The 23,451-nt window shown below is 30.7% G+C and overlaps 1 protein-coding gene across 1 annotated transcript; it reads right to left on the bottom strand.

Annotated features, from left to right (window-relative positions):
* Window positions 1-1,983: 1,983 nt before the first annotated feature.
* LOC143233489 (uncharacterized) lies at window positions 1,984-23,450 on the bottom strand. The gene is made up of 11 exons (XM_076469770.1): window positions 23,432-23,450; window positions 21,088-21,204; window positions 17,724-17,784; window positions 16,598-16,671; window positions 11,864-11,912; window positions 7,353-8,902; window positions 6,548-6,629; window positions 6,039-6,147; window positions 3,681-3,828; window positions 3,317-3,394; window positions 1,984-2,690 (listed from the first exon to the last, which is right to left on the bottom strand). Exons 2-10 carry the CDS (start codon window positions 21,185-21,187, stop codon window positions 3,321-3,323), a joined length of 2,247 nt encoding a protein of 748 aa, XP_076325885.1. The 5' UTR covers window positions 21,188-21,204; window positions 23,432-23,450; the 3' UTR covers window positions 1,984-2,690; window positions 3,317-3,320.
* Between the last annotated feature and the right edge of the window lies 1 nt (window position 23,451).

Genomic DNA, 23,451 nt, shown 5'->3' with positions numbered 1-23,451 from the left:
AATTAAAGTTTTCTTTGAATAGTGTCTTCACGTTGGACATCAGGTTTAGTAAGAGTCATGTCTTCAAATTGTACACCAGGTTCAGTAAGAGTTATATCTTTACATTGGATACCTGGTTCAGTAAGTTATTACAAATTGCACGAGATTTTAAAACTTTATATTCCGACTTGTTTTTTTTAAATTTTGTCCGTTCTATTATGTATATTAAACCTGAAGAAGACCCAAAAGCGAAAGGTAGGTTTAAATAAAAACACATTCTTTAATATTTATCTGGAATATAAAGGATGTTCTTTCCTAAACATTTATAAAAAATTCCAGCTTACTTCTTTGAAGGACGTAAAATAAAACGTGGATTCAAACCGAGTCTTTCGAAGAAACCATCATTAAGAGAGAACCGTTTAGCAGTGGTAGGGTTACTTTCCTGCCACGTGCAAAGCGGATCGAAATCGTATTATGTGTATATACAACAGATTAACTCTTGTCATATTCCGTATGAAAGTACGAAGTTCGTGTTGTCTATCAAGATACACAAGAGCCATCTACACTTGCCGTACTTAACTGAGACTCACATAAAGCTACACAGAAACTAACTATTCTAGCCATCCCCAACTAAGTCTCACCTAGAGCTACACAAGAACTAATTACACTAACCATCCCCAGAGAGTATTACCTAAAGCCGCATAAGAACTAATTGCACTAGCTATCCCTAATTGAGTATTACCTAAAGCTACACAAGAACTAACTACAATAACCATCCCTAACAGTCTCACCTAAATCTACACACAAATTACACTAGCCATCCCTGAGTCTCACCTAAAGCTACACAAGGACCAATTACACTAGATATCTCCAACAGAGTATCACCTAAAGCTACACAAGAACTAACTACACTAGCCATCCCTGAGTCTCACCTAAAGTTACACAAGGACTAACTACTCTAGCCATCCCCAACTGAGTCTCACCTAGAGCTACATAAGAACTAATTACACTAGCCATCCCCAACTGAGTCTCACCTAGAGCTACATAAGAACTAATTACACTAGCCATCCCTAATGGAGTCTCACATAAAGCTACATAAGAAATAATTACACTAGCCATCCCTAATGGAGTCTCACATAAAGCTACATAAGAACTAATTACACTAGCCATCCCCAACAGAGTATCACCTAAAGCTACAAAAGAACTAAGTACTCTAGCCATCCCCAACTGAGTATCATCTAAAGCTACACAAGAACCAACTACTTTAGCCATCCCTAAATGAGACTTGAATAAAGCTATGCAGCAGGAGCATACTATTCTGGTCATCTTAAACTGAAACTCACCAAGGTTAGCTAATGACTAACACAGATTAGGTTATTATTTATAAAGTAAAGAACACAATGGCAAGTAACCATTAACAACGTAACATAAACTGTTCCTAAAATGTTAACATTAGCTGGACAGTTTTGAGGTTCAGTGAGAGATACTTGATAAACTTCTGGACTTCAGGCACTGAATCTTTGAAAGCAAAACCTTTCTACATGTATAAACACTTGATGGAATTTGTTGTATGGATCTCATTATATATTTAAAAAGAGTTATATTAATTATTACACTGATAATAGCAGGTATATGTGGTCACTAACACTGAGGGTCAAATGTGTATTTATGCTTGTGGTTATACAAATTATATTGAAATCCCAGATGGTCACTGGTGCTGTGGGTCAGTGTGTAGTTATGCTTGTGGTAACATCTACTATTACATACAGTGATAAAAGGTATAAAAAAAACCTTTAATTGTAGAAATATGCAAGAGAATATATAGATTTGAAAGCTTATGTTTTGTGTAAAGCACACTAAGAATTGATTATATTTCATCCTCAGGCTGAAAACAATTCTTTCAAAAGGAAAATCAGCTTTATTCGTTGTAAAATATTTTGTATATGAAGTTTAATATAAGCCTTGCACTGAGATATTGAGTTTAAACTGAACCCAAACCACAAATAAAACAGAAGAAATTTAATGAAACCTAAGATTTTCAACATAATGATCCACATGCATGTTTTATATAAAAAACAACAACATTAATACAGTCCTTAATGTCATGACAGGTTGTATTACACAAAAAATACAAAGAATAAAGCATAACTCTTGGTTATTAAGTATCTAAAAATAACATGGTTTAATTAAGTTACATGTAAATAGGGTAGAAAAAATATTTTTATTACAAATATGGAACTGAAGTAGTTACAACTGGTTCAAATGTGATACATATCTTCAGATGAATGTTACCAACATTCTTACACAATTGCAGTTTATGGTAAAAAAGATCAATAACTTTATTTTACATAAGGTATAAAAATTAGGCAGCCAAGTTTAAAAGTAATCATTTTGAATAGAATTTCTCATTCTCCATTCAACAGTTCACGGTGTTAAACATTAATAGGCCACAACAGTTATCTAAGTACAATATTTGACTGTTTATAATAGAATACATAATAGCTCCACTAAATTTACTCTTGGCCAGAAATATAACAGAACGTAAACACACGATTCACCTAGAGGTAGGTCAACAGTATCCACAGCAGTCAACAGTGTTTGATACAATTTGTGGGTGGCATTCTTCTACCTTTTATAGTACCATGGATGTCAATTGGAATAGCACTTGTCTCTCAGGCTACATACAGTTATAATAATATATATAGTGACTCCTAAAGAAATAAAAAGGACACAATTCCATGAAAAGTATCAATTTTTTTAGCAAGATACAAAAATTGTTATACAAATATATGTAATACTAATTCTGTATACTTCAGTCAAGTTCTACTACAACACTGTTAGTATGATACAAAATAAATGTAACACTAATACTAAATTTACACTTTTGTTGAAAACTGAAACAGAACATTATAATCAAAAAGTGAACTGTGCATTATTACATTACACTTCTTAGGTGTTTATCCACAAAGTTGACAGTGTAACTAAACATCAATATTTTGTTGATACTGTACCTAAACATCGATATTTTCTTCATAGTATAATTAAACATCTATATTTTCTTGATAGTGTAACTAAACATCCATATTTTCTTCATAGTATAACTAAATATCTATACTTTGTTGATTGTGTAACTAAACATCTATATTTTGTTGGTACTTTAACTATATTTCTATATTTTCTCAGACTTTTACTTCAATAATTTTAATTGAGTTTGAGAACCTGTTTAATAAATTACCTTACTTTAAAAACAGACATAGTATTCTTTATATTATATACACCATCATATATTCTATCTCTACACTGAATGAACAACTAAAGTGAATCAAAGAAAGATCACCTCTTTACTGGTTTTTATATTGTAGAGGGCGTCGTCTTCTAGGTTTCAATTGTACTCTCTGAGTTTCTTTTAAATATCCTATAAAGTAAAAAGAAGTGAACTTTAGAAAACACTAATATTTCTCTTCCATGTTGCAAATCTCATACACTACCAGAAGCCCCTCACACAACGTAACTCTTCTTTATCACTACACATTTGTATTATTGTAGTAGCATTTATATTAATCTTGTCTGTAACACACCAGAAGACTGTAATTACATTAGACTAGTATTTATATGAACCTGTTTGTAACCCACAAGATTCAAGCTATAGTGTACAGGTCATATGACGAGATAGTAACTACACTGTTGTGAATATATGATACCTCGTTCCCAACATTCTTGGGTATTTGGAAAGTCTAACTCCCAGTAATGGTCTGGTGTGTGGGGTGGAGAATTAGAGGATCGATGCCGAGAGCACAGTTGCAGTCTTTGTCTTCTTTCTTCTTCTGATAACCCCATTTCTTTGTAATACTAAACCAAAAAAAATACAAGTATATATTATTAATTATTGTAACGATAGAACTGTCATGAGGCAATACTTTGTAATAATAACCAATCTTCAGAAGTATAATTCATAACAGCGAACAGTAACTGTCCGACTTAAGATTCTATTTTAAGTTATGATTTTGTTCTTGAAACCTGAAAGTAATCCTTAAGAACTTATGAGTGAAAGAAAGAAGAATATACATAATGAAATGACTGATAAAAAGAAGTGAGTACTTTAAACTGCTGATAGCTTCAAGTAGTGAGTACTTTAAACTACTGATAGCTTCAAGTAGTGAGTACTTTAAACTACTGGTAGCTTCAAGTAGTGAGTACTTTAAACTACTGGTAGCTTCAAGTAGTGAGTACTTTAAACTACTGGTAGCTTCAAGTAGTGAGTACTTTAAACTACTGATAGCTTCAAGTAGCGAGTACTTTAAACTACTGATAGCTTCAAGTAGTGAGTACTTTAAACTACTGATAGCTTCAAGTAGTGAGTACTTTAAACTACTGATAGCTTCAAGTAGTGAGTACTTTAAACTACTGATAGCTTCAAGTAGTGAGTACTTTAAACTACTGGTAGCTTCAAGTAGTGAGTACTTTAAACTACTGGTAGCTTCAAGTAGTGAGTACTTTAAACTACTGGTAGCTTCAAGTAGTGAGTACTTTAAACTACTGATAGCTTCAAGTAGTGAGTACTTTAAACTGCTGATAGCTTCAAGTAGCGAGTACTTTAAACTGCTGATAGCTTCAAGTAGCGAGTACTTTAAACTGCTGATAGCTTCAAGTAGCGAGTACTTTAAACTGCTGATAGCTTCAAGTAGCGAGTACTTTAAACTACTGGTAGCTTCAAGTAGCGAGTACTTTAAACTACTGGTAGCTTCAAGTGGCAGGTGCTTTTAAACTACTGATAGCTTCAAGTAGCGAGTACTTTAAACTACTGGTAGCTTCAAGTAGCGAGTACTTTAAACTACTGGTAGCTTCAAGTAGTGAGTACTTTAAACTACTGGTAGCTTCAAGTAGTGAGTACTTTAAACTACTGGTAGCTTCAAGTAGTGAGTACTTTAAACTACTGATAGCTTCAAGTAGTGAGTACTTTAAACTACTGATAGCTTCAAGTAGTGAGTACTTTAAACTACTGATAGCTTCAAGTAGTGAGTACTTTAAACTACTGATAGCTTCAAGTAGTGAGTACTTTAAACTACTGGTTGCTTCACATAGTGAGAACATGTACTTTAAACTACTGGTAGCTTCACGCAGTGAGAATATGTACTTTAAACTACTGGTAGCTTCACGCAGTGAGAATATGTAATTTAAACTACTGGTAGCTTCATATAGTGAAAATATGTACTTTTAACTACTGGTAGCTTTATGTAGTGAGAATACGTACTTTAAACTCCTGGTAGCTTCACGCAGTGAGAATATGTACTTTTAACTACTGGTAGCTTCACGCAGTGAGAATATGTACTTTAAACTACTGGTAGCTTCACGCAGTGAGAATATGTACTTTTAACTACTGGTAGCTTCATGTAGTGAGAATATGTACTTTAAACTCCTGGTAGCTTCATACAGTGAAAATATGTACTTTTAACTACTGGTAGCTTTATGTAGTGAGAATACGTACTTTAAACTCCTGGTAGCTTCACGCAGTGAGAATATGTACTTTTAACTACTGGTAGCTTCACGCAGTGAGAATATGTACTTTTAACTACTGGTAGCTTCACGCAGTGAGAATATGTACTTTTAACTACTGGTAGCTTCATGTAGTGAGAATATGTACTTTAAACTCCTGGTAGCTTCATACAGTGAAAATATGTACTTTTAACTACTGGTAGCTTCATGTAGTGAGAATATGTACTTTAAACTACTGGTAGCTTCACATAGTGAGAATGTGTAATTTAAACTACTGGTAGCTTCGTGTAGTAAGAATATGTAATTTAAACTACTGGTAGCTTCATGTAGTAAGAATATGTAATTTAAACTACTGATAGCTTCATGGAGTGAAAATATGTACTTTAAACTACTGGTAGCTTCATGCAGTGAAAATATGTAACATACTGATAGCTTCATGCAGTGAAAATATGTAACATACTGATAGCTTAATGTAGTGAGAATATGTACTTTATTATGTTAGTCACAGTTAACCATTAGGTGCTTCTTGACACATAATACAGTCCTGTTGAACATTATGTACTTACTTTATCACACATTTTACAGTCATGCCCAGGTAGTTGGTTTCTGGCATCTTGCCTTCTGACTGGATCCTCTTTGTATTTGAAATGTGGGCCAACAATTGTCTTGGGAACACTAGAACAAATAACTGAATTTATTTCTTGAACTTTCTTTTCTAATTACAAAAAAGCCAGTCACTTGGAATGATCTTGTGACAAAGTATGCCTTGTGAGCTCACAATCATGTATAACAATATAGTTTATTTCATTTATCACTACAGTAGTACTTTTCACAAATAAGGGAAGTCACTAGTAGTGAAAGAATACAACTATATATTACATACACTGTTCATTAGAGATTAAATGGAATTATTACTAAAAATTAATAAAAACAATACAAGTAAATATATGAGATCTATTTCTTAATTCTACACTTTTCTCATGTAGTCTTGTTTAATTTAAGTAGAAAAATAAAGTTATAATAACAGCACCAACAAATATGAGACTGTTAGGTGATTGTTATATGAAAGACTTACATATCAAAACTCTGGTCATGCTTGGCTGGAATGTTTACTCGGTGAAGAGTAGAAGTGTGGTCACTGGCATCTTGAGATTGAACTGTTTATATAAACAAGAAACAAACACACTAAATGTTCAAGTGTCTTACTTTATTGGTTAAAAATAGTTTTTATGTACAAGACATTTTATATGATACCTGTACATAGCAAGTACAAAATGAAATAAACAGTTTAATCATATCAGAGAATTATCAGACAGTATTTTCTGAAAAGTAGTTTTATGCTTGTATAGTTCTGTAACTAAACATATTTACCTAGAGTTTGTTCAGGATAGGTTTTCTGAGGGGAAGTTTTATGCTTGTATAGTTTTGTAATTAAATATACCTTGAGTTTGTTCAGGCAAGGTTTTCTGATGGGTAGTTTTACACTTATATAGTTTTGTAATCAAACATACCCACCTTGAGTTTGTGCAGGTAGGTTTTCTGAAGGGTAGTTTTATGCCTGTATAGTTTTCTAATTAAACATATTTACTTTGAGTTTGTTCAGGCTAGGTTTTCTTGGGGTAGTTTTATGCTTATATAGTTTTGTAATTAAACATACCTTGAGTTTGTTCAATCTAGGTTTTCTTAGAGGTAGTTTTATGCTTGCATTGTTTTGTAATTAAACATACTTACCTTGAGTTTGTTCAGGCTAGGTTTTTTTTTAAGAGTAGTTTTATGCTTATATAGTTTTGTAGGTAAACATATTTACCTTGAGTCTGTTCAGGCTTGTTTTTTTAAGAGAAGTTTTATGCTTATATAGTTTTGTAATTAAACATACTTACTTTGAGTCTGTTCAGGCTGGTTTTTCTGAGGAGTAGTTTTACCCATAGCACTCAACAGGTCTTCACTGCTCTCCGATTCACTACAACTTTCTTGGTTTCCATCGCTCAACACCACTTTTTCATGATCTGGCACCTTCATCTCTTTACTTGTACTAGTACCTATATTTACCATCATGCTGGATTCATAACTTGTCAAACATACTGCTGGATCCATACTTCCATTCCAGTTCGTGGTACCTTCTCCCTTATCTTCCCATACATTTGGTGATAGCTCACAGCTCATATTTTGATTGTCCAATTGATTTAAAATAGCTGTACATTCTTCTTGAGGCAACAAGGTTTCGTCAAGTCTGCTATCAATCCAGTTAGTTTGAGAGTTATAGGGTAGGGAGTCTTTTTGAACCTGTTTGTTCATCCGACCTGAAGTACAATTGACAATTCTCTCAGATAATTCTTCCTTATAAACCTTTAAAGGCTGATCTATAGATTTGTTCAAGGCTTTATCATCTGTTCTAAGTCCACCAATAAAATTTATAATTTTTGTCAAATCTTTAGAAGCAGGATTAAATGATGATGCTGATAACTTTGTTTGCTTTAGTTTTGATTTTTTGAGATGACCAGGAGGTGACTGCAACTCCATCTTGTATTTGGATTTAAACTTCAGTTTTTTGGACAGTTTATTAAGACTCAAGTTTTCCTTTTTAGTCTCAAACAATTCAGGTGTAGAGGTTTGAATCAAAGCTAAATCTTGAGGTTCTTGAACTAAGTTGTCCACTGCTGAAGACAATCCATTTACAACATCATTTCTATTTTTACATAGTTCAACATCATATATTTCCTCCTGCTGATCACAATAAAACAGAGGGGGACATAAAGAGATATCTAAAGGTACATTTTGATTAGAAACTTCTGAATTGCTGGTTACATTCATCCAAGTGTTTTCTTTTAGCCATAGAACACCTGAATGTATAGGTGAAGGAGAAAACACTTCCTTATCACTTTCCACACATTGTACCGCTGATTTAGATGATATGGGTAGTTGAAGTTTGGATTTGGAAAGCTTTCTTCTGGTTGACTTCTGTGTTGAGGTATGAACAGTTGTTACACAGGAAACTGGATTCACAATATTACTGAGCTCTCTGCTGGATGTCGCTACAATTCCTGGTTTAATACTATCTTGAAAGCTGAGTTTGGGTTTATCTTCTGTAACATCAGAATTTCTCTGATCATCTACAGTTTCTGCTATATGAGCAATAGTGACATTTTGGGAATGCTCAACTTCAAAACTAGACTCTGGATCAACTGTCAAAGTTTCTGGAACCAGAACCTTGTTATCTTTGTTATGGATGTCTTCTCTAATGGATGGAACTCTACAAGAATCATTACTTCTTGAAGAGCTTGGTTGATCATCTTCATCATAGTTAATGTGTGATGAAGAAACACATTTAGTACATTTTGTCATGGTTGATAAACCATTACTACGACTTCTCTTTTTCCAGAATGTTCTTTCGGATGATTTTAAATGAAAATCAGTTTGAACACCTATGGATCTACAATAAGTAATAATAAAGTGATGAAAACCAACAACAAAGTTCCTTAATTTTCAACACATGTTCAGAAAACTAAAATTATATGCATTAAAACTTTTTTTACCAGAGTGTCAAAATTTTGTGTGAAAGGAACCAATCGTAAACCCAGAAGTGAATATATACACATTACATGAGAAGTGTATCACACCACACAGTGGATTCCTCATATCACATTAAAAGTGTACCACACCACACAGTGGATTCCTCATATCACATTAAAAGTGTACCACACCACACACAGGATTCCTCATATCAAATTAAAGGTTTACCACACGAGATACTGGATTCTTCACATCACATTAAAAGTGTACCACACAAGATACTGGATATCTTAGGATATTTTCTGATGTTGACCATACTAACATGTGTAAGATTGTACAGGACCTTTAACACCATTGTTGTTCTTGACCATACTAACACGTGTAAGATTGTGAAGGACCTTTAACACCATTGTTGTTCTTGACCATACTAATATATGTAACATTGTACAGGACTTTTAACACCATTGTTGTTCTTGACCATACTAACATGTGTAACATTATACAGGATCTTTACCACTACTGTTGTTCTTGAACATATAGGCACTTAACGCAACAGGACATTCTTTGTGTTACATGAAGAATGCCACAAGTGTTGCAAGTATCATGATATATTATCCAGTGTTCAACCTTTCAGGGCTATTTTAACATATTTGCACAATTCTTTGCAGTGTTAAAATAAAATACTGATAGTTCACCAATAACTTGTGATAAGAATTTATACTGCTCCTTGATGAAATAGTTTCATGTAAATGTATTGGAAAAGTTACAAATATTTACTTTTGTAACACTGAAATCTACAAAATAAATCTTATCACTGAAGTGACAGAGCTATGTTTGTGATGACAATTGACCTATCTTTCAACACATGCTTAGTCAATTTAACTCACCATGTAACCTCTTTGTACTTGTTTAAAGTCTTTATGATTTAACAAATGTTGGCATTCTTTTAAGTTAACAATTCAAGCTACTAACATACAAAAAATCATATATTTTAGTATATTTGTTTAAATTAAATAAAGATTTGTCCACAAGTATATTGACTATTTATTTTGAATACTGTATGTGCAAAGTAATTTTCTTGTTAAAATTACAATGATTTTACTTGTATCAAAAAACCTCAAATTTCCTCTGTGTAATCCTTACCCTAACTCAAAATGGAATTGAGACAACTTAACACCTTCATAACCACCAAAAAAAAAAAGAAGAAATAAATATAAATGACTCTTTTTGTCTTTCTAGAATGATTTCAAATTGTAACAAGAAGTTATATTTGTTTATCTTAACTTTAAAAGATGTATAACAGTAAACATCTATTTATAAATTTATTTTATTTCCCTTTGAATTATGTCTAACTGCTATCAGTGTCATTATGAGTTGTAAACCACTCAAGGAACATGCAGCTCATGAACCATTTTTATTATACTTTACATAATCTAAACTAACCTAAAAGAAATTAATATTTTGTATGCTTTAGTTAGGTTTATAATAATAATAATAAAGAATAAACAGTAAAAACATCCAATCATTTTTTTTCTTGTTGTTGATTGTCAATGATATTTAAGCTTACTTTTTTATACTAATGTAGTAATGAACAAAATTTTTATTTAATTAAATATTGCAACAAAGGAAAATAGACTAATAACATGCAAAAAGAAGACAATTTCCCTAAAATTCACAATTCTTTTTAGCTTTCTAACTATGTGATAAGAAATTTAGAAATTCATACAACCAAGTTAAGTTTCCCATTAGAGTGAAACTTGTACTCTGAGTGAAACTGACACTTATCTGCTCAAATTGCAATATTCATTTGGTAGACAATAACTGACTTTCAACCATTTATCATGTAATATACAATTAAGTGTAAGGCACAACAAATAACAAATCCTGAAAGAAAGAATGTGACAGGTAGGTATGGCAGGAAAGGGGTCTGATTTTCCATTTGATAGTTCAGTAACCAAACAAAATTGAAGATTATAAAAATTATGGTTTGTCTGAATAACAATTTCATAATGAGTAATTTATGTTTAATTTGATACTTTTCAAAGGGGTGGTGGATAAAACAAAGAACAGAAGACAAAGAGAGAAAATGTATTGAGTAAAATTAGAGAAAATTTAAGACTTTTAACCTGTTCAGTGCCATAGATAGATAACTCGTCCAAGCTGATCGGTAACACAGTGCTACGGACAAGATAATTCTCTCTCAATAATACCTAACTTCAACGCTAGGTGTCAGCACCATACATGCATTTGACCTACTTAAAAATTACTCAATTTTCTTGAAAAAAACACAGCATAGGAGTTGCCTAGCAGCTGAAATACTTGGCAGTCAGCAGGTTAAAATATTTCCTCATAAAACAAAGAACTTAAGACTTATATACTATTAAAATATGGATTGCTTGCTAAAACAATTGGCTCCACTAATTGGTATAACATAAACAAAAGTATATTAATACTTGGCAGTCAACAGGTTAAAATATTTCCACATAAAACAAAGAACTTAAAACAGATATACCATTAAAATATGGATTGTTAGCTAAAACAATTGGCTCCACTAATTGGTATAACTTAAACAAAAGTACATTAATAAAATGTTCAATGTAAGACACTAAAACTACCTCTCATTACTGTAAACGATAACTTGGGGGAGAAGATTAAATCATGCAAAAAATGTGGTTTACATAAATTTATTTCAAGACTTGTTTAAACTGATAATAAAACTAATATTTAAACATATTAAGAAACATATCAAATATCTAGTGATAAGGTTCTAATAGAATATATATATATATCTGTTACAAATAAGAAATACAATTCCTCATTTTATTAAAAACAATTCCACAAACTATTGCACCAAATTCAGAAAATGGATAGAAATAAATACCTTTCAGAGATCTGATGTCTGACTTCTGAAACTTTTCTCAAGTCTTGTTCTGCAAGAGACAAGAACTATATCATACAATATGGTATTTCTTAAATTGTTTGTTACCACCACTAACAAAGTGTTTACAATATACCTTGCTATTTCTTACACAATTTGTTATCACCACTAACAAAGTGTTTACAGTATACTATGATATTTCTTAAACACTGTTTGTTACCAACACAAAGTGTTTACAGTACAACTTATACTATGGTATTTTTCACATCATTTGTTACCACCACTAATTAAGTGTTTACAGTATACTATGGTATTTCTTACACAGTTCATTACCACCACTAACAAAGTGTTTACAGTATACCATGGTATTTCTTACACTTTGTGTTACCACCACTATTAAATTGTTTACAGTATACTATCACATTTCTTGTACCATTTGTTTACACCACCACCAAAGTGTTTACAGTATATGGTATTTCTTACAGTTTTTTACCATCACAAAGTGTTTACAGTATACTGTATACTATGGTATTTCTTACACTGTTTGTTACCACCATTAACAAAGTGTTTACAATATACCATGCTATATCTTACACCATTTGTTACCACTACTAAAAAAGTGTGTACAGTATACTATGGTATTTCTTACATTGTTTGTTACCACCACTAACAAAGTGTTTGCCATATACTATATACTATGCAATTTTTTGCATTGCTTGTCATCGTTTCTCCTGAGAAAATCCGTTCTCTTTAGAAACTACAGGTTTTAAGGCAGAACAAAATTTCTAATTGAGAGACCTTTCTGTGATAACTTACTTTTGTATCAACAAAGTAATGAATCCAGGGGTAAATTTTCCAACTTTTTAATAATCTATAAAATGTTCTCAGCAACTATTCTTGAGACAGATAATTTTTAAGGTCCTTAACAGCTTTTTAATTAGAACAGTTTCATTTTATACTGCCAGACTTACCGTTTCCCATGATACAATTCACACTTGAATCAGTTCTAAAGACAGTTTTGATTTTTTGTTGTTTGACAATCACTATAATATTTAAAACTGGAAAGAAGGAAGCTTAATGACTAAAGAGGTTGTTCAGGTTTTTGAGACTACAGATTTAAGTGACAAGAATATGATTTACATCACTGCTCCACACTTGTGTAGAACGTCTGTTTATTCTATTACATGAAACCTAACCAACTTAACAGTGTTAATGGAAATAACTACCGATTCCAGAGTCAGTAATGTTCCCGTTGAAATCGTTTGATACATTTTTATAAATGTTGTTTCTATAAGTGAAATAATTTAAAATATTTGGTAGTGAACAAACAAATTGTAATTATGTGCTATCAATTCACAATAACTTTAATGCCTAGCAACAGTTTCAATCAACAGTAATTGAAGTTTAATGATAAAGAGTAGAAGAACAGAAACATTTAACACACACTTATCACGTGTATAGAATAACAAACACTTATCACACGTGTATAGAATAACAAACAATTAACCACATTGTACAGAACAATAAACATTTAACCCACATGTACAGAATACAAACATTTAATACACGTGTATCTTCATCAAGCTGTACTGAACAGTAAAATATTAGATTCAAAAATTTATAAACTTAAACATTTTATAAAAGTAAATAAAATATAGAATAGAATATCATATACAGAAGTTAAACTGGTAAAAAACCACCAGTCTGTAAAGTTCACACACACCATAGTTAAAACAATAACCACCATCCCAACTTGATTTTAAGAGTTTCAGTCATCTCATCTAGATCACTAAATACTGAACTTTTAGTTAAATAAAGTTTATCTATTATAATGAACTCTAAACTTTAAATAATAAAACAGTCTCAGGAAAATTAAGTCCATTGTAAACATCTTGTATAACACTGTTAAGTCCGTTGTAAACATCTTGTATAACACTGTTGTTAAGTCTGTTCTAAACATCTTGTATAACACTGTTAAGTCTGTTCTAAACATTTTGTATAATACTGTTAAGTCTGTTCTAAACATTTTGTATAATACTGTTAAGTCTGTTCTAAACATTTTGTATAATACTGTTAAGTCTGTTCTAAACATCTTGTATAATACTGTTAAGTCTGTTCTAAACATCTTGTATAATACTGTTAAGTCTGTTCCAAACATCTTGTATAACACTGTTAATTCTGTTCTAAACATCTTGTATAACACTGTTAAGTCTGTTCTAAACATCTTGTATAATACTGTTGTCTGTTCTAAACATCTTGCATAACACTGTTGAGTCTGTTCTAAACATCTTGCATAACACTGTTAAGTCTGTTCTAAACATCTTGTATAACACTGTTAAGTCTGTTCTAAACATCTTGTATAACACTGTTAAGTCTGTTCTAAACATCTTGTATAATACTGTTAAGTCTGTTCTAAACATCTTGTATAATACTGTTAAGTCTGTTCCAAACATCTTGTATAATACTGTTAAGTCTGTTCTAAACATCTTGTATAACACTGTTAAGTCTGTTCTAAACATCTTGTATAACACTGTTAAGTCTGTTCTAAACATCTTGTATAACACTGTTAAGTCTGTTCTAAACATCTTGTATAACACTGTTAATTCTGTTCTAAACATCTTGTATAACACTGTTAAGTCTGTTCTAAACATCTTGTATAACACTGTTAAGTCTGTTCTAAACATCTTGTATAATACTGTTAAGTCTGTTCTAAACATTTTGTATAATACTGTTAAGTCTGTTCTAAACATTTTGTATAATACTGTTAAGTCTGTTCTAAACATTTTGTATAATACTGTTAAGTCTGTTTTAAACATCTTGTATAATACTGTTAAGTCTGTTCTAAACATTTTGTATAATACTGTTAAGTCTGTTCTAAACATCTTGTATAATACTGTTAAGTCTGTTCTAAACATCTTGTATAATACTGTTAAGTCTGTTCTAAACATCTTGTATAACACTGTTAATTCTGTTCTAAACATCTTGTATAACACTGTTAAGTCTGTTCTAAACATCTTGTATAATACTGTTAAGTCTGTTCTAAACATTTTGTATAATACTGTTAAGTCTGTTCTAAACATTTTGTATAATACTGTTAAGTCTGTTCTAAACATTTTGTATAATACTGTTAAGTCTGTTCTAAACATTTTGTATAATACTGTTAAGTCTGTTTTAAACATCTTGTATAATACTGTTAAGTCTGTTCTAAACATTTTGTATAATACTGTTAAGTCTGTTTTAAACATCTTGTATAATACTGTTAAGTCTGTTCTAAACATTTTGTATAATACTGTTAAGTCTGTTCTAAACATCTTGTATAATACTGTTAAGTCTGTTCTAAACATCTTGTATAATACTGTTAAGTCTGTTCCAAACATCTTGTATAACACTGTTAATTCTGTTCTAAACATCTTGCATAACACTGTTAATTCTGTTCTAAACATCTTGTATACTGTTAATTCTGTTCTAAACATCTTGTATAATACTGTTAAGTCTGTTCTAAACATTTTGTATAATACTGTTACGTCTGTTCTAAACATCTTGTATAATACTGTTAAGTCTGTTCTAAACATCTTGTATAATACTGTTACAATTGTTCCAATTTGTTCATTCTTTTTAACTGAATTCATCCTTTTATTCTGTTATTTACAAAATATTTAAAGTTTATAAGTTATATATCTAATATTTCATCCTGTTCACAATAACTTGCTAAAGATGTAATATGTTCACTGTTTATCGTGATATTTCAATACTTTTCTAGGAATTTAGAACTGACTGTCACCATGTCATCAGAACAAGACTGAACTGACTTTCACCATGTCATCTGAACAAGACTGATTCATTCATCAGATATATCATTACAACTATTCAGAGTTTATATACAGTTTCAGTGAGATATACACACTATTGTAATGTTGCTAATACATCATTAAAACTATTCAGAGTTAATATACACAGTTTTAGTCAGGTATATACACTGTTGATATACATCATTAGAACTATTCAGAGTTTATATACATAGTTTCAGTCAGGTATAAACATTTTTAACATGTCTCCAATACATCATTAGAACTATTCAGAGATTAAATACATAGTTTCAGTCAAGTGTACACACTTTTGAAATGTCTCTAATACATCACATAATATTCACAGTTTATAGCATATTTCCAGTCAAGCATATTATAATTTTGTAAGCTACTCCTATCAACCTCAAAAAGAGGAACAGTTTTTAATTAGTACCTGTGGGCCACATGTTAAGTAAACAATTTACTACATGCTCACATAAACTATTTCCATTTATCAAGTAATGAGGTGCTTACGTTATTAAAAATTACTAAAATTAATCACATACTGAGGTACTTACATTACTAAAAACTACTAGAAGTAGTGACACAATTTGGTTCTTACATTATTAAAAACTACTAGAATTAACAACACAATGCTGTTCTTACATTACTAAAAACTACTAGAAGTAGTGACACAATTTGTTCTTACATTATTAAAAACTACTAGAATTAATAACACAATGCTGTTCTTACATTATTAAAAACTACTAGAATTAATAACACAATGCTGTTCTTACATTATTAAAAACTACTAGAATTAATGGTATTATGAGATACTTATGCTACTAAAAACGTAAAGTCATTGATTTTTCTCAAAATGTTTTATAGCTATCGTGTTAAAGCGGGAAGTACTCCTATAGCACATTGTAACAAAGTCAAAAACAAACGTTACCAAACAAAGTAATCTTCTTTTCCTCTTCTTGTACAGACTTTTTAATTTTTTTACATTCTTCACAAGGTTGTAGACTGGAAATTAGTCAAAACATATTGCAAACTTCATAACAACATTTGGTTGTATCACAACAATAATATCATGTGTCAATTAAATCATTAAAAATATTTATCACTGTTAACACTTGAAAAGATTAAAAATACCCAATCTATGAATATATGTGTTACAAAAACTGACTTAAATCACTCTTCAAACATTTGATACTTGTGACATTGAGCACGATAAGCACAACAGAAATATTTTAAAAGACATCTATATGGCTATTTCAGACACCTTTGTTTCTCTGCTATAAGTACAAATGTCTCCAACTACAGCACTATCTTAAGCATCTACATAACCTTCATTTAACCCTTAAAATGTATGTGTGTGATAACTATAAGATAGGGTCTTCCCCTCAGTGCTTCCCAAAGTTTATCAGTTTGAAGTTCCCAAAACAAAACAATACATTAAAATGTTTCCTTTGTCTATAAAAAAAAACTTTTGCTGGAACATGTTATCTACAAACATGGAAGTGGAAGAACATTAAAACTAATAACATAATTCCACAATATTTTCTCTTCTATTACAGATATATTTAACTTATTTGTTATTATTCTCCAAGAAGTCTATTCTTCCATATCAGTCTTTCCTGTACCCATCAGATCTCTCTCTCTCTCTTGAATGCTTAAATTTTCTCAAACAAAGTGAGGAATACAATAAGAACTTGTGGAAGGTGCCACAAATAGTAAGAAGATATGAGATATCAAAACTTACAAAACATGAATTATGTTTTAAAGCACAAGTGTGCCAAAGAATATCAACAAGATAGGAGCACTTTTTTTTAGGCTGGTAAAGCACAACTACAATCAATAATATTTATAATAAAACAATAGTGTTGGTATAATTCTTTTAAACAATTTGGCTCTTAAGTACTCCCATTTTATCAAGAACAAAAGTGTTTAAATATAAATCACACCACATCCACTGCTGATGCAAATTTGCTGGGATAGAAAAAAATCTTAGTAATTATTTATACTATCCATTATAACAACCAATAAGTGAGTTAAAATCTTATTAAACCCTTTACCTGCCACTGTTCTTCTGTTTACTTATCATCTCTTTCAATCTAATGATTTCATCTTCTAATTCTACAGAAATATAAAAAAACAAACTTTAATCTAGGTTTTCTATAAAGTATCATGACTAAAAGTGCAATACCTAGTTATGATTCTGAAGCCCTGAAATCTTTAAAACAAAACATAAAAAATGTATAACCAGGATTCTCTTTAAGGTTTCAAGACTAGAAGTGAAATACCCTTGAGTCACTGGTTCTGACATCTTTAAAACCTATGGTAAGTATATAACAGTTACAAGTGTAGTAGACAACCTCTGGCCTAATAATCAAGCTAATTTTCAAAGTTATACCACATGAAGTATTACTGACCACTTCACAAAGAATCTTGTTTTTAATATTGTAAACCTTGTATGTATGATTAATGAGACATGACCAATACACAAGTCACCTGGTTAACAGACATTCATTGAATATATAACTCAACCCTATAGCATTTTTATTTCACTGACAGTTCTGTAACTCAGGTCTCTGCACAATGTGACATCCATGATCTCAACTATTGTTTACATAAGTGAAGCCAATTTGTTTTGTATATTACATATGTTTACTTAACATCTGCCTCAAAATGTACATGTATTCATACCATAATCTGTAAGCCCTGTACAACACATGAATTAATGAATTTTTTTTTACTTTCTTCACAAGTATGAACTAAAATTTCTTCTGTAAATGCATCTTTATGATTCAAGTTTTGTGTCTAAACTGAAATCTTTGCTTCTAACTTTTCTTAGGTCATAACATTTTTCATACTTAAAATCAATAAACATTTTAAAAATTAACTAATGTGCTCAAAATTATCATCGATTGGTTAAAACATGTATAGAAAATTAAGAATATTAGAATAGTAATGTTACAGAGTCTAGACACAAGCACCAACTTGCCAATGAAAAAAAACAAACCTTGTTTAATATTTCAATATTTTAGGGTGAGGCACTAACTAGTTTCAGCCACAGATATAGGAAGAGGTGTTGTTATCTGTATTTTAACTACAATAAAAATGTTAATTAAGAATAACTGTTTGATTCTGTAACTGATGCTATAATGTGAAAATATGTACACAGGATTAACTAACAGTATCATACAATTACACCAATATGGTGGTCTTTCTGAGAGCTGGTGTAAATAAGCAGAAAAGATGTGTGTGAGGTGTTCAGAGCTAATAAGGGTTAGGTTTCAACTGTATACTTGAATATCAAGGCAGTAAATGTTATGTTTTAGAAGTAATACTCATACTTGTTCTATAGTAGAATAATGCAATAATGTAAAGTTTGTGAACTCGTTGAACGTTTGTGTGGAAATATTGTGTGTGAACTTGTTGAATGTTTGTGTGGAAATGTGATGTGTGAACTTGTTGAATGTTTGTATAATGATAACTTTTGAGTATTTTGGTAATAAAGAGGTATGTGTCCTTAAGCCTAAATATTTAAGTTTGCCACTGGATCATCTGAAAGAACAGCTAATGTGATCACTCAGCTACATGTAATTTATAGCTGTCAGCACCATTCCTATTATTGACACAAAGTGTCACAGAAAATGTGTTTGTGGCTACCTTCAAAAGCACTAAATTATCACAGAAATGTCATCCAAACTAATGGTCAAACTTATTCAAGAGAAAATGTCTAAAAAAAAAAAAAAGATTGGTTGCTGCATTCATCGTTTGTTTTCAACTATTCTAATATTGTACTAATTTTCTTACATTTATCCACCTCAGTTTAAGTAACTTTTCAATCATTCTTGGTTTCATATGGTAGACCTCTTAACAAGGTCTACATTTATGCATTTTGAAAAAAGTTTTTCTTTCGAAAACTATTTTGTGTCACAGTATTTTCTACTATAATCTGGACATTTCCTACTTGGTGAGTCAATCACTAATATCAAATAAATACTACTACATGGTTACCATTATAGCTGTTTTAAAACAGTAATCTATAAATCAATTAAGTTGATAATTAAAACATTTTGCTATCAGTAATAAGAGTAATGGAGTTATTTTATTTATACCATCATTACAATGAGAAATAACTAAGTAGACACTTATTTACATACACTGTTTCAATAGGATAAACATGGTAAAAGTCAGTAAAGGACTGAGCAATCAGAATATTCTTTTGCAATAGCATACCACACTTACTAAACAATGAACCCTAAGATCTGATCAGATGGTCCCTATATTTGATGAATGTAAAAAAGGCTAATGTTTACATGTAAATATTTCAACTTGAAAAAACCATACTATCTCTGTTAAAAGTAAAAACACCGTAACTTTAAACAAAGAACCAGATACCAACAAGGTACTGTTATGAACCCTTAACCAATCTCAAATTATGTGAGTTTTGTATATGAACATATTCATTATACCTGACGATAACTAACCATTCTCCATCATTGTATGTGTGTTAAAATTCTATCAGTTTTCTTTGGTACTCACCCATTCTCTTAACTGTCTAAGTTATCTTATGCCTCCTCATTGAAGAAACATTCTATAACTTTCAGATATAATTTACACAAATAGTTTCACAATGTTTATAGAAGCTATAAAAATAAATATTGAAACCTTTACTCTATTAGGTGGTAGTCTAATCCTTGTTGTATCCAATCATATCTAACTTTAAAAATCTTATTCAAAGCCTTGTTTTATTAATGAATAATAAAACCATTTACTTTCAACAAAAGGCCTTTACAAAAAACTAAGAGAAATGTTTGAAAATCAAATGGATAACTTAGTCTCAAAAATTGATTAGTTCTTAGTAAAAATAATGGTCAGAAAAATCATTATAAAAACATTAACAAATGAATTGATTTGATCTCTGGATTAACAAATAAATTTCAGTTTCACAGAACTGAATGTATACATTTTTTATTGTACTCCATGAATTACACTAAATAAATGTCGAACATCTAAGATAAAATATTTTGAAGTTAAAATGATTGAAATACAGTTAGAATTAACATATTTTATTAGAAGAATGGTTGTAATACAGGTTTACTCCAGTATGATTCATGACTAAACAGTAGGATGGGTTAAATCTGGGTTTACTAAAGTCTTATTCATGACCAAACAGTAGGATAGATTAAATCTGGATTTGCTATAATCTGACTGACACCTGAACTGTACAAGAAACAACCATACAATACAATGAACAAATAATAAGACATAAATTTATGCTTTTAAAATATATTTAAACAAGAGTTTGAGCTTTTACAAACATTATACCTGCTATATTTAATTCATATTAAAACTGTAATCAGAAAAAAAATCATTCAAAAAAGTAAACCCTACTATACTAATACATGCAAGAGTAAGACATAATCTAACCTTTCACTTGTTTCCTGTGAGCATAATACACTTGGCGAAGTAAGAAACTGATAGATGGGTTTGTAACTGGTCCTCCAGTTGAATCTTCTACTGCCAACATATTCTTGAAAACATAAACTGAAAATATTTGTTGACAAGAATCAGGTCAGTCTCATTTTCCACAAAGTGCTTTCTAACTGACATGGTAGAAATAACTTTTTGTTTTTATAAAGAGTTTTGTTTTAACTCTTGGAAAACAAAAAGAGACCCAGAATATTGTAGAATGTTAAAATTAATAGTTTAAAACAACTAACTGGTTCACTATGAGTTTCTTGGAAATAAATGTACTCACATCTGAGCAAGAAACAAAACAATCAAAAACATCAAAATAACACAACACACCATTTCCTTTCACTAACCATTTCACATACACTAATGTCAAAAATTAATCTAAAAGTACACTTTCACGTAGATTCTAAAGCTTCATGATTGCACTGTTCTGCTTGGAGAATACTGTTTTTAAAACATATTTCAAAAGGATTAACACATTATCAAAACCAAGCATCTGTCATCTATTGTTATACTAATATTTTCTTTTCAAAACCTAAACACAATACTTGGAAAGTGTCTTCTAGCATCTAAATCAAATCAACTTTAATGCTCCAAACTATAAATGGTACAAGTGATGGGAAAGTCTTAGAACTTGTGTCTTTTAAATCAGGAATATCTCCCAGATCTTTCAGTTAACTTAGTGTTCACGGAAACCAGCGTGAAACTTAACAATCTAAGACAAGCATCTACAGTTTCACATCAACTGAAATTAGGAAGAGTCAATATTTATTGTCACTTACTTCCTATCTACTTGCACACTCAGGTAAATAATTTGTATCTAGTTACAGGCATATGTTTACAACCTAAGTTACAAAATTCTTTTTTAAATAATACATACAGATCAAAGTTCTTTGGATATTTGAGAAAAAGTAAACAGATGCTATTATCTAAGAAAGTTAACCACCTGCAGTGTAAACATAAAGCTTGATGGGAACAATTACAATTTTCAAACAAACTGATTTCTTCATACAAACTTCACATAATTATCTGATGTTAAAACACAAATTTAATAATCTGGCTTTTATTCTCCAACACCACTGACATAGATTGTCATTACTGATCTTTGCTAACTGATTAATTATTGGCCACATTAATAAATTACAACCATTTAACCAAAACAAGACACATTGGCTGCCACAATTATCTTCCCTTTAGTCATCAGAAGTTTATATATTTTGTATTATATTAACCTTAGATTCATCATGGCTTTTAAAACTTCTGCTTCACATTACTTGTATATCAAAGGTTCCAAATTATGTAGTTTGACAATTACAAACAAATGTCCTGAACTAAACAATTTCAATTTTTTTAATATCCTCTGTTCTGCAATACTTGTGTACAAACTGAATGACACTTTATTTTAAAATGTCACTCTTTTGTTTTATTTTGAATTCTGCATAGAGATACTCTGTACTAATTGTTCCTAGTTCTGCAGTGATGGAGAAACAAGACAAACAATACTAATTGAACTAGACACCAGCAATCACTGCCACCTAGATTGGTAGTCAAATACCCCAACACAACAGGTCAATGCCATGCAAAAAATAAAATGAACATTTTTTTAACTAACTTAGTCACTTCATTTTTTAGCTATGTTAATTCTGTAATTTTGGTCGCTACCCTCAAAATATAGGATTATAATTCTACTACTAGTAGTTTTAGTAGACTGTTACTGGTTCAGAGGACACCAACAGCAATATCAAAACAAAATTAAACTGTCTTTGTCTATGTCTTCATATTGCTTCATCTAATTCTATAAGATATATGTATATTTTTATTTTTGTTTTGAAACTTTCAAGTTTCAAATTAAAGGAAAGAATGGCTGAACTAAACAAAGGTTAAATAACTACAGCTTAGGCCTATTAAGAATAGTAATCTGGTTCTGTTTCAGGATATTCTCCACTTCTAAGTTCTAGCATTTAAACGAGTTTCTTGTTAATATTAATAAGCTTCAGTGGACTTATAATAAAAAAAACAGGTGCAATCTTCTCACTACAGCCAGTAAAAGTAAAACCTTTGACCTAATATTTTATTTACACTCAGTTTATCACTGTTATTATAACTATATTAATAACATTTTCTCAATAACCATCAAGTAGCAGAAATATGTGCTCAGTAGTACTATTAATTTAAACATAAATTATTCGATTTCTTTTAAAATACTTTAACTTATGGGGGTTACCTCCTTTTCTGAAATAGAGTTATCCAATTTAGTTTTATACACTAATAATATTACGCCATAACGTGTCTAAACCTGAGTTTTCTCGGACTGTT

The sequence above is a fragment of the Tachypleus tridentatus genome, chromosome 12 (assembly GCF_004210375.1).
Source record: "Tachypleus tridentatus isolate NWPU-2018 chromosome 12, ASM421037v1, whole genome shotgun sequence".
Lineage (NCBI taxonomy): Eukaryota > Metazoa > Arthropoda > Merostomata > Xiphosura > Limulidae > Tachypleus > Tachypleus tridentatus.
The sequence above is the reverse complement of the archived record's forward strand: the minus strand, read 5'-3'. Positions and strand labels throughout refer to the sequence as shown.